The sequence below is a fragment of the Lipophrys pholis genome (genome assembly GCF_963383615.2).
Source record: "Lipophrys pholis genome assembly, chromosome: 4".
Classification (NCBI taxonomy): domain Eukaryota; kingdom Metazoa; phylum Chordata; class Actinopteri; order Blenniiformes; family Blenniidae; genus Lipophrys; species Lipophrys pholis.
The window spans coordinates 20,934,817-20,950,827 of record NC_137637.1 but is presented as its reverse complement, the minus strand read 5'-3'; the positions used below and the strand labels follow the sequence as shown (position 1 = coordinate 20,950,827).

General features: G+C 42.0%; 1 protein-coding gene across 1 annotated transcript in view; it reads right to left on the bottom strand.

Moving 5' to 3' along the window:
• The window catches only part of slc4a8 (solute carrier family 4 member 8), a gene marked incomplete at its 3' end in the record, with an annotated part of 28,003 nt that extends 26,991 nt beyond the window's left edge, over nucleotides 1-1,012 (bottom strand). The window contains exon 1 of the mRNA XM_080461121.1: nucleotides 712-1,012. Within this exon, the coding sequence (XP_080317247.1) occupies nucleotides 712-756 (45 nt within the window). The 5' untranslated portion in view covers nucleotides 757-1,012. The remainder of the gene's footprint in view (nucleotides 1-711) is intronic.
• Nucleotides 1,013-16,011: the final 14,999 nt, after the last annotated feature.

The window sequence follows — 16,011 nt, the reverse complement described above, 5'->3', positions numbered from 1 at the left end:
GTGAGAATGGCGTCAAGGTCATTTGAGGGTAAATGGGAAAATAACACGACATCTAATGAAGATCCCGCTAAAAAGAAATCATCCAAACTCTCTTAATCTTGTTATGCGCTACACGTGCACGCACATGCGAATCCAGGACGCGCACTTGGGATTTTAGTGACCGCTGAGGTATGGAGGCTGGGTGAACATGCGTCGATATGTGATCAATAACCCGCTGCACTCTCACAACACTGTGGCCATTACATTTCCAGGACAAATTAAATCAGGAATTCGTGGAGGAAAGCAATGAAAAGCCCAAATTCCCCATTGCACTGCAATGTGGCACGCTCTGTGGAATTATTGCACGTGTCAGTGTCTCGGAATAACAACACCCCCCAAATGGAGCATCATCCTGCAGGGAAGGAAACACATCCCAACATCCTGGAATTACAAAGAGTCCAGATAGACAGCACACCCTCAATAAAAGAAAGAAAACAAAAAAAAAACAGGCACATTTAATAATGTTGGTACAAGAAGCAGATCTATCCTTAAGCGTCCCTGTCATAAAATTGTTCTCTGAAGATGACACCATCCATCTTTTAGTTTCTTTTAGCGCACAGAATGTCTAACCAGAGGCTCCAGCTGTTGGAGCCTGAGCACAGTGTGCCTTGTCCCCCTCATCGCAGGGTTGAAGCACCGCGCCAAGCGCAAAGCATTTAAAGTACACTTTACCTGGTAACTCAGTATACTCTCGGGGTCGTTGACGGGCACACTCATGGCCTCTGGGTTAACCTGCTCGGTGTTCACGGAGTGTCCAGGTAAGACTTCCACTGAACCGGCTCAGGCTACCGGCGCGTTCTTTCAGTGCGGTTTGAAGATGCGGTCACGAGGTGGCAGCTCCTGCTGTCTGTGCAGACATGTTGAGTGTTAACATCTCGACCAAGATGATAAAACCGGTGAGAATGACTATTTCCCCGTCTGTGTTGTGATGATTTCCCCTCCGCGCTTCCAGCTCTCCTCCCCTCCAGGTCCTGGCTGTAGGAGCAGGATGCGGGGCGCATCACCGCGGCGCAGCCAATCAGAGAGAGGCCGCGCGCACCGGCTGCGACGCACTGCTGCTACCCAAACACAATACAGCCGGGAAAGACTATTATAAACCTACAGAGCTGCTTCAGTCTGCAAGGTCCTGTCTGGCAACAGTTCGCCTTGCAGCTTCGACAAATGTCTCTTAATCACATGGCAACCACACTCTTAACATTTCCAGCTGAAAACATTTGAATGTGCATAGGGGCAAACACAGAAAAATGTCGCGTTCTTTGCAGAGTTTCTTCTTACAACAACATGATACTACTACTGTTTAAATTGGCCTGATGCAAAACTGTAAAAACCATGGTTTAATAAGTGGAAGTCTTGGATGATGAGGTTTCTTCGTGCCAAATCCGTTAACTAATCACTGAATACTGATTCATTTTGCTGCTGTTTCCTTTGACATTTTCATATTAGTGTGGAAAAAGTATTAATCGGAGATGATGCACACAACAGGCTAAAAAGTCCAACATGTTCCTTACAAATTGTATGAAATTGTACATACTATTATTATGAGCTGGCGCTTACACTGCAAAGTAATGATATTTAATAATAACTTAATGGATCTTACAGTGCCTTTAGTGGTTGGTACAGTGTTTTATAAGATCTTATACTTTGCGTTTAGTGGATTGTGTAGTGCTGTTAGGGGATTTTTCCTATGTCGCAATATCGAATGACACTTAAATTTCCATGTAATCGTTACAATGAAAAGAAATATATTGCATTCGATTCTAATCATGTTTGCAAATGCTGGGTAATAAGTTACAGCTTTAGAGGTAACATATCTGATATTGTGATTACACATTAAGGAAAAGTTGGAAATGTGCAATGACGCTTACTAAAGTGGGCAATATGCACCAATATTGGAAAACCGACTCTGACACCGAGGCTCCGGTTGATCGAGTTGCACGCGGTAGGGTACATCAGAAGGTCTCGGCTGCCACCCTGTGGGAAACTAAAGTACTATGCAAAGTAGATGTCAGTCAGCCAGTCACTCTTTTGTAGTGCACGATTGAATTCTTCTGTCCATCTTTAATGATCACCTGGTATTTATCGATGAGGAGAGGTTTACTATTCGGGAAGTCGGACAGCAGGTGACTTGGACCCCCAAGCCAGTAAGTGCCCTTGTCAAGGCACATATATATGTATATATACACCTTTAAATTCCTTCAACTTTGAACCACTACAGGTTCGCCATACTTTCAGTTAGACATTTCATCTAACTTTAAAACGTTGCTTGTCACATCTGTCCACTATTCAGGCGACATTCTCAGTCAGAGTCCCACAAGTAGCAAGGACACGTTCAACGCTGCTTGCAGCTGTAATGTTTGTGTTTTTGTTTTTTCTCTTGCTCTTATTTAGATTCACTTTTGCAGACATTATAAAGCCACTAATAATGTATCAATTTACTAGTTATGTGCCTACATATATAAAACAATGTTTTAAAAACTACATGAAACAACGGAGATTACGTGACTTCCTGTATAGAGATGTGGCACAGAGAAGAATCACTTTGTATATTTATGACTGTGTGTTTGTGCTCTTCCTTTATTTGTTTTCGATATTTCACATAAATTAATAAAAAAAATAACATACAATAATTAAGACGTACAACCTGTATGAAAACACGTGACTTCCGGTGTCGAGAGAGAAATGGCGGTGTAGATACCAGATCTGTCCGGGCTACCAGATCTGTCCGGGGCGGGGCTTGCGCATGCGCTCACGCGACCAGATCGGTCCGGGGCGGCGACCAGATCGGTCCGGGGCGGAGTTCGTGCATGCGCCTGTCGATGACGTTGCAGTCTTTAAAACGACATGGCGAGTCACAAGGAGAACGAAATGGATAACTTTTATACTGAGCTGAGTCACTTTATTCAAACCGCTGTCTATCACACCCTCACTACAACCTCCAGAAATACGGAGGACCGAAAAAGGGCGATTCGAAGAGCGTCCAAACACTACCTTGTAAAGGTTAAGTCACAGTATGAATTTTATATATATATATATATATATATATATATATATATATATATATCTACTGTTCAATTATTCGGATTAAACTGAACTTAAAGTTAAAAAAAAGAATATATATACACACACACACACACACGCACACCCCAATGTAATGCCACAAACTGCACGAGTGTGTTGAAGACAAACTCACCACTGTACAGTAGAAACTATTTTCAGAGCCAGACACTGTACTGATTGCACTGATAGTTGCCTGATTATTATCAAGTGTCCCCTTTTACCCCCTTCCTTTTAGTTTTTACCTTTCAAGTACTACAACCAATATTAGTTGTAGTTTTCACTGCCTGCCACTGGATTTTCTGGATTTTAACTTAGTCATAAAGTAATCAAATAGTAAATATACATGCACAGTTCTAAATGAATGTTGTGCTTTCCCACTGTATCAGATGAGCGGCTGTTTTACAACTGCCAAGGCAAACCCCTCCTGGTAGTGATGAATCCAAAGCAGGTGTGTGAGGTGCTGGGAGAGTGTCACGACAATGGAGGTCATCCAGGGAGACGCAGAACGATGGAAAAAGTATTGGCTTCCTACCACTGGAGAACTCAGCGTGACGATGTAAAGTTTAAACAAATGGGTGCGAGCTTCTAAAGGAAACATGGAATTGTTCATTGTCAATAAAATAGAATAAAAAATAAATACTCATACATTACTCCAATAGTACAGAATACTCTTACAGTGTAGCTTAGCAATTAAATCAAGAAATGACTTTGTTATATCCTACATTCTAATTAATACCCTTTTTTTTTTTTAAAGGTTGATGAGTGTCCCCAGTGTCAGCAGCACGACACACTCCAAACTGTAGCACCTGTGCTACATCCCATTGTTGTTCGGGAGGCATGGAGTGTCCTGGAGATTGATTTGATGGGTCCTCTTCCTACTACTGTGAAGGGAAAACGGTAAATATTTTAGGTAGAAGCTGTTGTCTATAAATGAAATGACATTTAAAGATGCTATTCATTTACAACAAATTGCACATTATGTTGTAGATATATACTGACGGCCACAGATCTCTTCACCAAATGGGTCGTGGCCAAGTCGATGTACACCAAAACAGCGGCAGAGGTGGCCAGAAAAATCTCAAATATTCTGCTCGACTTTGGGTTGGTTGAGCGGATTATTACAGATCAAGGCCGTGAATTTGTTCATGAGGTACTGTTATGTGTATAAAATGTAGTTTTGTATGACACATATTTGTGTGCTCACAGACATCCTTGAAGAAGTGGTACTGCAGGAAGGTGATAAAGCTTTCCAAACATTGGCTCTGGTGTGTACCACCTTCAGAGACGCTGTATCTGCAGAAAGTTTCAGAAGGCGTGCTCATTTTCACTGGCTTGACAGTAAGTACTTCAGTAAATGGCACAATAATGTGCAATATTACTTTAATGCTGTGCAAGCTATAGATGTTTTCACTAGCTCAAAGGAAATGTGCTCTTTTGGCTGACATTTTGTTTTACACAGGTGTTTGCACATGGAGTAGGTTCTCTGTGAACTACAGGGAAATGTTCTACATCATGTACACCGTCGACACCTGCCTTGGATGTGGTTGGCCTTTTAAAAACTGCACCCCAGGTACATGCATGTCATACTAGAAAATCTTGTATCTATTTCATTGCACATACTTATTGATGGCAGCTATGCAAAGATTTCATGCAGACTGTACTGTAGTAGTAGTATTCTTTTTTTTCTGTCACTGTTTTACAGGATATGTCGGCACAGGGAGAAGGGGGCAAGTGACTGCATTCTATTCCGAAGCCAGTCATCCAGGCTACTGCAGCCACTTCTGCAACCAGATGCATTAAGGTGAAGAGAAGTGACACACAATTCCTGAACTAGACTAATCAACATGTCTGTTACAATGGTAACTTCTTGACAAAAATATCTATGCATGTTGCAGGATATCCTTGCAAAGAGGAGCAGACGCTTGACTTATCCACCGACCTTCTCCACTTGTCCTCAGCTCCAGCTCGCCAGTCTCTGCTCATCTTTTTGATTGCACTGTTTAATATTTCTTTGTAAATTTGTTTTAATTTCCTTGTTTCAAAAAAGGTCCAAATGTGTCACTGTTTTCAGCATATTTGCCAATAAACTTTTCTTAACAAATATCTTTCTGATATTGTATGAATGAAATATTTATTTTAGCTGCAGTCGGCCTATTTACTGGGTGAAGAGTCGCCACTGCGCTGTTTGGTCCATGTTTAGCGTGGTCCACACCATGTCCCCAGAGGAAGTCAAGGAGAGAGTTGTCTGAGATTAGAAAGAAAATGATAGACAAGCATAATAAAGCTAAAGGCTACAAGGCCATCTCCAAGCAGCTTGATGCTCCTGTGATGACAGTTTCACATATTATACAGAAATTTTAGATCCACGGGACTGTAGCCACTCTCTCTGGACGTGGCCACAGGAGGAAAACTGATGACAAAGTAAAGAGATGGATAATATGAATGGTAACAAAAGAGCCCATAACAATACCCAAATAAATTAAAGATCAACTCCAAGGTCAAGGTACATCAGTGTCAGATTGCACCATTCGTCATTATTTGAGTCACAGTAGACTTCATGGGAGACAACCAAGGAGGAAAAATCATTAAATTTTTATTTATTTTTAATTTTGTCAGATTCAAGATATTTCTCTGGCCATTGTGGGTATTTCTTTGATTAACAAAGGTGTACCAAAGATTTTGTCCAGGTGTGTGTATGTTAATAATGAAAACTATACAAAAATATGTCAAACAAAAAGTAACAGTAATTATCTATCTATCTATCTATCTATCTATCTATCTATCTATCTATCTATCGATCGATCGATCTATCTATCTATCTATCTATCTATCTATCTATTCATCAATGAATCCCGTAATGTAGTTTGTCCATATGGAGTCGCCGTAAATCACATTATGTGACGTCATCGACAGGCGCATGCACGAACTCCGCCCCGGACCGATCTGGTCGCGTGAGCGCATGCGCAAGCCCCGCCCCGGACAGATCTGGTAGCCCGGACAGATCTGGTACCTATAACGGCCTGCTGGACTTGAAGGCCGAAGGCGCCATCTTTAGTTCTGGACTTAGAGAGAATCGTATTTTGCACTTCTCTTCAGGTATGTTTTCTGAATTTGTTACAGTCTAAGAGAGTAAGCTTTTCTTGAAAATTATTTTTTCAGTTTCCTATGTTACGTAATTTAGTTTTCATTTGGTTTCTCCATAGTAGGAGTTGCTAATCATTAGCATTACCCAATTGCTCCATCAGCCTAATGGAGCAGTCTGAGACGATTTCGTGGTATTTTTAAGTGAAAAACTGAACTCTTTTGGCTATTCCGGTGTAAAAATATTTTTCATTTGACCTGGTAGACACTGAATTTACTGCTGCTGTCTTTAGTGAACTAATCAATGGGTCTATTAACAAATGGGTCTGAAAGTGCGCTTTTTTATAGATGCGAATTTTCTCTTTTTCTTTTAATTTGCCAGCAGCAAGAAACATGCAACAATATGCTAAGGCCTTACTCATAACATTGTTTAAAAAAAGGGATATTTGGGCTTGCAGCAAGCTGCCACCTCTGAGTCTGGTTTCTGCAAAGGTTTCTTCCTGTTAGAGGGAGTTTTTCCTTTCCACAGTTGTTCGCTCATGTGGACTCGTTGGGCTTTTCTCTGTTAAAAGCACCTAGAAATGACTGTGTTGTATTTAGTGCAATATAAATAAAGTTGAATTGAGTCTTTTTATTTTTTTTTGCTCTGACATCATCAGCCAGATTTGTTGTGACATCACAAAGGCCCTTTGTACTACTTTGAAGACAGTGTGTTTAATCAGCTCTGCAAAGTCACACAAAGAGCAGACCTCCAAGATCTCAAAGGCAGGTGTGTGTGCATGTTATATCTGAGGATGTTTTTTCAATTTTGAATATATTCTCATTATATTGTCTGCTTGTTTTTTGTTTTGTTTTTCATTTCCAATAGTTTCTCTTCACAGGTATGTCTGACTTTTAAAGACGGTGTTCCATTTCACTTGCTCTTTCCTTTTGGAAGTGGTTTCAATTTGATCGTTGCCCTTTTGTTATGACCAGGCTGTTCGAGGAGAAAGTGCAGGTGTAGGACGTAACAAGCATCGGGTGAGTTTGGGTGGAGTGAGGGTTTTATTGGTCCACGAGTTCTTCCCTTCTGGAAATGGTTTCAATTTGATAGTTGGCCTTTACATCGTATCCTTCATTTTGCTCTTATCTGTGAGGTCAGGTTGTAAAATCAGCAATGAATATGCTTTGCTGGTGAGGTGGGCGGCTAGTCGTCGTGACAAAAGTTAAAAAAAACATTGGTCAAAGGCTTGGGTTCAGAAGAGCCATTGACAGCCATCTAGATATGGGAGTAAACCCAGACAGAAAATCATTTCTATTTTATTTAAAAATGTCATGTGAAAGGGTAAAGCCATTTGGGTTCTCTGTGTAAAAATGTGGAGCTGAACTGACATATGAAGCGACTTTGATAACTTTGTGTTTCATTATATCTCTTTGTTAGGTCTTGCGGGCCCCTCCCCGTTTCGTTTCTGCTCCTCTTATTAGAATTTAGCCCCGTTATCGTCTTAAGCAATTTATTTAATATAAAAAGGTTGGAATTATTAGGGTGGTGAGCACATTCGGGTCTTTGATATTTTATTGTAATTAATCATTTCCTCTCCACCTATAAATAGGCTGGGCTTCGAGCTTCCCGGGTCGCTCTCCCGCCTTCTTTTTTCCGCGTTGTTTCCTAGGAGACGCTGCGTTCCGTGCACGCTTCCGAAGTCTGCAGGTGCAGCTCAAGGACCGAACTCCCCGGTAGCCGGTCAGCTGGCCGAGGTTAGAGTTGTTTGGCGTGGCTGTACCGGCCGTACTGTTTTCGCCTTTTATTTTCTATCTGGGTCTATTAGGGTTTTTTATTTTTTTCTTAGCCCGGTGTCGGTACTGGTTCGGCGGCCCTGTACAGGGTTGGGCCATATCCGCACCTGTTTTGTTTGTTTTGCCGGACAGTCACGCCAAACTTTAAGTCAAACCTTTCATTTGTTCTTTCCTTCTGGAAATGAATGGGGAAATATTAAGAGAATCAATAATATCAAAAATATACAAAGGTAGTCATATCATTTTTCTATCTTGTCTTTGCTTATTCCATTTTGTCATTGCTTCTCCTGGTTTGTCTTTTCCATTTGCTTTTTGTCATTGCATTTACTCCATGAGTCAAGCCGTCTGGAAAAAACAAAAGCAATACAATGCAAATCAGCAAGGTCTGTGGGAGGGTCTTTCTATTCAGGGTGACCAGTCCATACAAATTGTGCGTTGTCCACTCGTCTTTTTTATATTTCCGGGTTTACCGATGAATGAGACATTTGGGACTAGAGAGGAAACCCTGAATAGAAAGACCCGCCCACAGACCTTGCTGAATTGCATTTTATTGCTTTTGTCTTTTCCAGGCGGCTTGACTCATCGAGTAAATGCAATGACAAAAATCAAATGTTAAAGACAAAGACAACACGGGAGAAGCATTGACAAAATGGAATAATCAAAGACAAGATAGAAAAAGATTCTGGGTCTTTGATATTTTATTGTAATTAAACATTTCCTCTCCACCTATAAATAGGCTGGGCTTCGAGCTTCCCGGGTCGCTCTCCCGCCTTCTTTTTTCCGCGTTGTTTCCTGGGAGACGCTGCGTTCCGTGCACGCTTCCGAAGTCTGCAGGTGCAGCTCAAGGACCGAACTCCCTGGTAGCCGGTCAGCTGGCCGAGGTTAGAGTTGTTTGGCGTGGCTGTACCGGCCGTACTGTTTTCGCCTTTTATTTTCTATCTGGGTCTATTAGGGTTTTTTATTTTTTTCTTAGCCCGGTGTCGGTACTGGTTCGGCGGCCCTGTACAGGGTTGGGCCATTGCCGCACCTGTTTTTTGTTTTTTTTTCCGGGCAGTCACGCCACCGGTCAGCTGGCCGAGGTTAGAGTTGTTTGGCGTGGCTGTACCGGCCATACTGTTTTCGCCTTTTATTTTCTATCTGGGTCTATTAGGGTTTTTTATTTTTTTCTTAGCCCGGTGTCGGTACTGGTTCGGCGGCCCTGTACAGGGTTGGGCCATTGCCGCACCTGTTTTGTTTGTTTTGCCGGACAGTCACGCCAAACTTTAAGTCAAACCTTTCATTTGTTCTTTCCTTCTGGAAATGAATGGGGAAATATTAAGAGAATCAATAATATCAAAAATATACAAAGGTAGTCATCCCATTTTTCTTCCTTGTCTTTGCTTATTCCATTTTGTCATTGCTTCTACTGGTTTGTCTTTTCCATTTGCTTTTTGTCATTGCATTTACTCCATGAGTCAAGCCGTCTGGAAAAAACAAATGCAATACAATTACGAATCAGCAAGGTCTGTGGGAGGGTCTTTCTATTCAGGGTGACCAGTCCATACAAATTGTGCGTTGTCCACTCGTCTTTTTTATATTTCCGGGTTTACCGATGAATGAGACATTTGGGACTAGAGAGGAAACCCTGAATAGAAAGACCCGCCCACAGACCTTGCTGAATTGCATTTTATTGCTTTTGTCTTTTCCAGGCGGCTTGACTCATCGAGTAAATGCAATGACAAAAAGCAAATGTTAAAGACAAAGACAACACGGGAGAAGCATTGACAAAATGGAATAATCAAAGACAAGATAGAAAAAGATTCTGGGTCTTTGATATTTTATTGTAATTAAACATTTCCTCTCCACCTATAAATAGGCTGGGCTTCGAGCTTCCCGGGTCGCTCTCCCGCCTTCTTTTTTCCGCGTTGTTTCTTGGGAGACGCTGCGTTCCGTGCACGCTTCCGAAGTCTGCAGGTGCAGCTCAAGGACCAAACTCCCTGGTAGCCGGTCAGCTGGCCGAGGTTAGAGTTGTTTGGCGTGGCTGTACCGGCCATACTGTTTTCGCCTTTTATTTTCTATCTGGGTCTATTAGGGGTTTTTATTTTTTTCTTAGCCCGGTGTCGGTACTGGTTCGGCGGCCCTGTACAGGGTTGGGCCATTGCCGCACCTGTTTTGTTTGATTTGCCGGACAGTCACGCCATCGGTCAGCTGGCCGAGGTTAGAGTTGTTTGGCGTGGCTGTACCGGCCGTACTGTTTTCGCCTTTTATTTTCTATCTGAGTCTATTAGGGGTTTTTATTTTTTTCTTAGCCCGGTGTCGGTACTGGTTCGGCGGCCCTGTACAGGGTTGGGCCATTGCCGCACCTGTTTTGTTTGTTTTGCCGGACAGTCACGCCAAACTTTAAGTCAAACCTTTCATTTGTTCTTTCCTTCTGGAAATGAATGGGGAAATATTAAGAGAATCAATAATATCAAAAATATACAAAGGTAGTCATCCCATTTTTCTTCCTTGTCTTTGCTTATTCCATTTTGTCATTGCTTCTCCTGGTTTGTCTTTTCCATTTGCTTTTTGTCATTGCATTTACTCCATGAGTCAAGCCGTCTGGAAAAAACAAAAGCAATACAATGCAAATCAGCAAGGTCTGTGGGAGGGTCTTTCTATTCAGGGTGACCAGTCCATACATATTGGGCGTTGTCCACTCGTCTTTTTTATATTTCCGGGTTTACCGATGAATGAGACATTTGGGACTAGAGAGGAAACCCTGAATAGAAAGACCCGCCCACAGACCTTGCTGAATTGCATTTTATTGCTTTTGTCTTTTCCAGGCGGCTTGACTCGAGTAAATGCAATGACAAAAAGCAAATGTTAAAGACAAAGACAACACGGGAGAAGCACTGACAAAATGGAATAATCAAAGACAAGATAGAAAAAGATTCTGGGTCTTTGATGTTTTATTGTAATTAAACATTTCCTCTCCACCTATAAATAGGCTGGGCTTCGAGCTTCCCGGGTCGCTCTCCCGCCTTCATTTTTCCGCGTTGTTTCCTGGGAGACGCTGCGTTCCGTGCACGCTTCCGAAGTCTGCAGGTGCAGCTCAAGGACCGAACTCCCCGGTAGCCGGTCAGCTGGCCGAGGTTAGAGTTGTTTGGCGTGGCTGTACCGGCCATACTGTTTTCGCCTTTTATTTTCTATCTGGGTCTATTAGGGTTTTTTATTTTTTTCTTAGCCCGGTGTCGGTACTGGTTCGGCGGCCCTGTACAGGGTTGGGCCATTGCCGCACCTGTTTTTTTTTTTTTTTTCCGGGCAGTCACGCCACCGGTCAGCTGGCCGAGGTTAGAGTTGTTTGGCGTGGCTGTACCGGCCGTACTGTTTTCGCCTTTTATTTTCTATCTGAGTCTATTAGGGGTTTTTATTTTTTTCTTAGCCCGGTGTCGGTACTGGTTCGGCGGCCCTGTACAGGGTTGGGCCATTGCCGCACCTGTTTTGTTTGTTTTGCCGGACAGTCACGCCAAACTTTAAGTCAAACCTTTCATTTGTTCTTTCCTTCTGGAAATGAATGGGGAAATATTAAGAGAATCAATAATATCAAAAATATACAAAGGTAGTCATCCCATTTTTCTTCCTTGTCTTTGCTTATTCCATTTTGTCATTGCTTCTCCTGGTTTGTCTTTTCCATTTGCTTTTTGTCATTGCATTTACTCCATGAGTCAAGCCGTCTGGAAAAAACAAAAGCAATACAATGCAAATCAGCAAGGTCTGTGGGAGGGTCTTTCTATTCAGGGTGACCAGTCCATACAAATTGTGCGTTGTCCACTCGTCTTTTTTATATTTCCGGGTTTTCCGATGAATGAGACATTTGGGACTAGAGAGGAAACCCTGAATAGAAAGACCCGCCCACAGACCTTGCTGAATTGCATTTTATTGCTTTTGTCTTTTCCAGGCGGCTTGACTCATCGAGTAAATGCAATGACAAAAAGCAAATGTTAAAGACAAAGACAACACGGGAGAAGCATTGACAAAATGGAATAATCAAAGACAAGATAGAAAAAGATTCTGGGTCTTTGATATTTTATTGTAATTAATCATTTCCTCTCCACCTATAAATAGGCTGGGCTTCGAGCTTCCCGGGTCGCTCTCCCGCCTTCTTTTTACCATTTTTCTTCCTTGTCTTTGCTTATTCCAATGCAAATCAGCAAGGTCTGAACTAAAAAGCTCAAAAGACAATTCAGCTGCATGATGACATGAAAACTAACTGTGACTCGATTGCCGTGTGCAGATCTAAATAAGATAACGATGCACTTTTTAACACGCTTCTCTCCAGGGAGAGCTGGTGTGTGATGCCTGGTGTTACTAAAACAATTGAGTCCGTTCATTTGGAAATGTGTCTCAGTGTGACTTTGTACACTGACTCTCTCTCTCTCTCTCTCTCTCTCTCTCTCTCTCTCCCCCCATGCAGGAGTGTTCAGACTCTGGCTGACAAGTCAAAGCAGGAGGCTCTGAAGCTCGACCTGGTGGAGGCACTCAAGAAGAAACACAACTGCTGGAGATGCTACCGTTGTTTTTCTCCCTCTCTCTCTCTCTCTCTCTCTCTCTCTCTCTCTCTCTTTCTCTCTCTCTCTCTGTCTCTCTCGTTCTGCCTCATCTCTTTTCTGTTTCTTTATGTCTCTTCCTCCATGCCTGTTTCAGTGCTGCACTTGTTTATTTGTGGAATAACAAAAAAAAAGGAGAAAATGCTTAGCTTTTTTATTTGTTTTGTTTATTTTCCTGTCTAGTTTTGTTTTCATACATCTCATCTGCCATGAAGCCGCTCGCTCACTCACTCACTCACTCACTCACTCTCTCGCTCATCCTCTGTCTCTCTTCTTCCCTCTCCTCTCCCTCCCATGTTATGAATATAATGATAGTATTACCACGGTTAATGATAATCTTCCAGTGTGAGGTTCATTGTAGTAATAATCCCTGATGTTCTCAGAGCTGATGTGACTCTGGCCCTGCTCTTCCTCCGCGCTGAGGAAACACACAGACTGTGGTGTAGGCTCGCCAGTGGCGCCATTACGTTCATCAAATTGACTTCTTGCACCTATTTTTGTCTACGCCCCCCCTCCCCTCCCCGCCCCTGATATATTTGTATAGAGATATAACTGTCCGTGTGTTACTGTCATTCTTCTGGGCGATGTAACGGGTGTGAACGCGAAGGCGCCCGATCTGCCTGTGTGAGGAGTTCTCACACTTCCTGTCTACGTGCACGTCGGCCTGTGTGGGGGCATTAGGTGAACATGCGGACCTCTCAAACACGAGGTTGGACTGTTATAATCACCAGTCACACCCTCGTCATTAACCCCCCCCACCACCACCACCACCACCACCATACTTTGTATCTCATGACAGTTGCTTCCCCTCTGTCCTGCTCATTCAGTCTTCTCTCTCCTCACTCCTACTATGTCTTTGTTGGGGGTCACGGTTTGTCTTTGTGTCTCGGTGGAAACCTTTGTTTCCATTTTTTTTTCCTTTTTTTTTTTTTTTTTTTTGGAGGGGAATCTTTTGTTGTATTTTTTTGTTTGTTTTTATTTTGTAAAGCTTATGATTCATATTGTATTAGAGCCTCCAGCAACAATAAAAACATTAAAAAGCTACACTCGTCCTTTTTGGGTTTTTCTTCATGTCGGTGCGCCGCAACGTCCAGCTCCGGGATAACGGCACAAACTGTACACATGAACGTTTGGGTGCTCGCTCGTACTGGTCAACAATTGGCACCATGGTGTCCTTTTAACGTTTTTAATTTCTGCACAAGTTGAATTATTGCACAAGAGTCTGCAATTAGAAATGAACAATCTGTTGACGTCAATGTTACCGTCCAGGGGATTTATTTTGTGGAATTTGATATTGTGTGAGGCTTCAGCATTTCTTTGACAGTTTTATATCTTGCTCACCAACAAGGTGCTTCTCTATAACCGTTTACTGAAATAGTTACCATTAGTTAAAGCTGTTTTCGTACATAAGCTGTAATGGGTATTGAGCACCTTTCTGAATTGTATTTGTGTTTCATGATTTCATAATGAGCCACATGTTGGAGTCGTTGGCATGTTTGCCTCATGACAATGCGGGTTTGAATCCAGGCTGGGCCTTTCTGTGTGGAGTTTGCATGTTCCTCGTATGTGCATGAGGTTTTTTTTCCAGGTGATGGACTGGTGACCTGTCCCAGGTGCTTCCTGCCTTCCCTTGTATAATATTGTAGTTATTATTGTTCTCTGAACTAGATAAAATGGGATGAAAGATAAATGGATGGATGGATTTAGGAAGTTGATGCATTTATTCTCTCGCTGTCTTGGAATTTGGAAAGTTGCATGAATTAAGCCCATTCAAATTGTTTTTCCTCCAAGCTGCTCCAACAAGTATCATCTCTTACTCTGTTTTCAAATACAGTCTGAACTTTAATAGAAAGTTTTCTTATTAATATTGTGTACTTTTGGATAAAACTGAATAAATATATCATGGAACGATATCTCGAAAGACTTTTGAAGTTTCTAATTACACACACATTTTAAGTTGTTAGTTAAATTTAAAGATTCAAATGAAAAGTGTAATAAGTGGTAACGAGGTGTTCCTGTCAGTCTTAAAGCTATGTGTGGGGCGAAACTGCAGTTTGTCCACTAGATGTCAGTCACACACTGAATATCAGCTGAGCGCCCAAGTTACTGTTTCACCTGCTTCCACTAGTTTATACATTTTGTGTTTTCCACATGTGCTTATTTAAAAACACCTACGTGCTTAGAGAACAATGAGGATTGATCGTCGGAGTATCGGTACAAAAATGAGAGTAGCAAGTTAGTATTTCTGCTTTGGTTGCAGTTTTTTTCACCTATGAAACCGATTTATTTATAAATTAGTAAACCTGACGGGGGGATACGCCTTTAACAACTGATATGCAGTATTGGATCTGAGCTCAAAGGAAATATGAAATACCTTTTATTCCAGACAAGTTATATTTCTTAGCTTTTTCTAAAAGTGGCACAACCACTGAAACCTTACACGCTTCCCAGTTAATGAGTAAACTATTTGGGAATGTGTAATGAAGGAATGTATAACATCCACGCTCTATGGACGGCAAACAATAATTGACTAGAATACAGGAGGGTGAAATATAAATACTCACATTACTTTAACGAAGAATTATTTTTAATAGTAGCATTGTATGTCATTGTATGTCATTCTATTCATACTTGAATACAATCCTCACCTTCTTGTCTACTTTCCTATCTTTGAAACCATAAGGTGCTGCTGAGAAAGTTTACAAACTGAGTTAAACTTAAAGCTTTTTCATCTATTTTCATGCACGTGTTGTTGCCAACAGGTTTATCTTTTTAAACTCAATGCCTATATTTGTTGACCAAAGTGGATATTTGTTTACACACATTACTGCACCTCTGGGAAATATGTTTTGAACGTCGGTATGGTTTAGGGGTGCATTGAATCAGCCTGTTAATAATAATAATATTACAAATAATTGTGCTTAAACAGTCACTCAACAGCTTGAGCAGTTCCTGAGTACTTTTAATTGAATATTATTTAACAATACATTTTCTTGTTATTGACTACAATTCGAGCAATGCAACAGTGATTATGTAATTCAGTACATATTATCAGTATTTTGGCATTTACTGTCAAGTGAGCGCGTCTCTCTCTCTCTCTCTCTCTCACACACACACACACACACACACACACACACACACACACACACACACACACACACACACACACACACACACACACACACACACACACACACACACACATGCTTTATGTTAATGAGGAGGACCCTGGAGGCTCGCGCGGAGCAGGAGCCATCTTTCTCATTCATGCAGAGTCTCGCGGACGGGTCGGAGCTGCAGCCGCTGCTGGAGGTTTTGTTGTTGTTGTTGTCGCCGGCGTCTTGAGCGTGAGTGCGCGCATGTGAGAGATCCGCTCCGGCCAAGGTGACTGCCAGCTTCCCCTCTTCCGTCCAGCCGGAGTTCGCAGAGGAGAGTGCCCGCAGGAAGAGCATGGCTCTTCTGCAACAAAGACAAACTCTCAGGTGGAAAG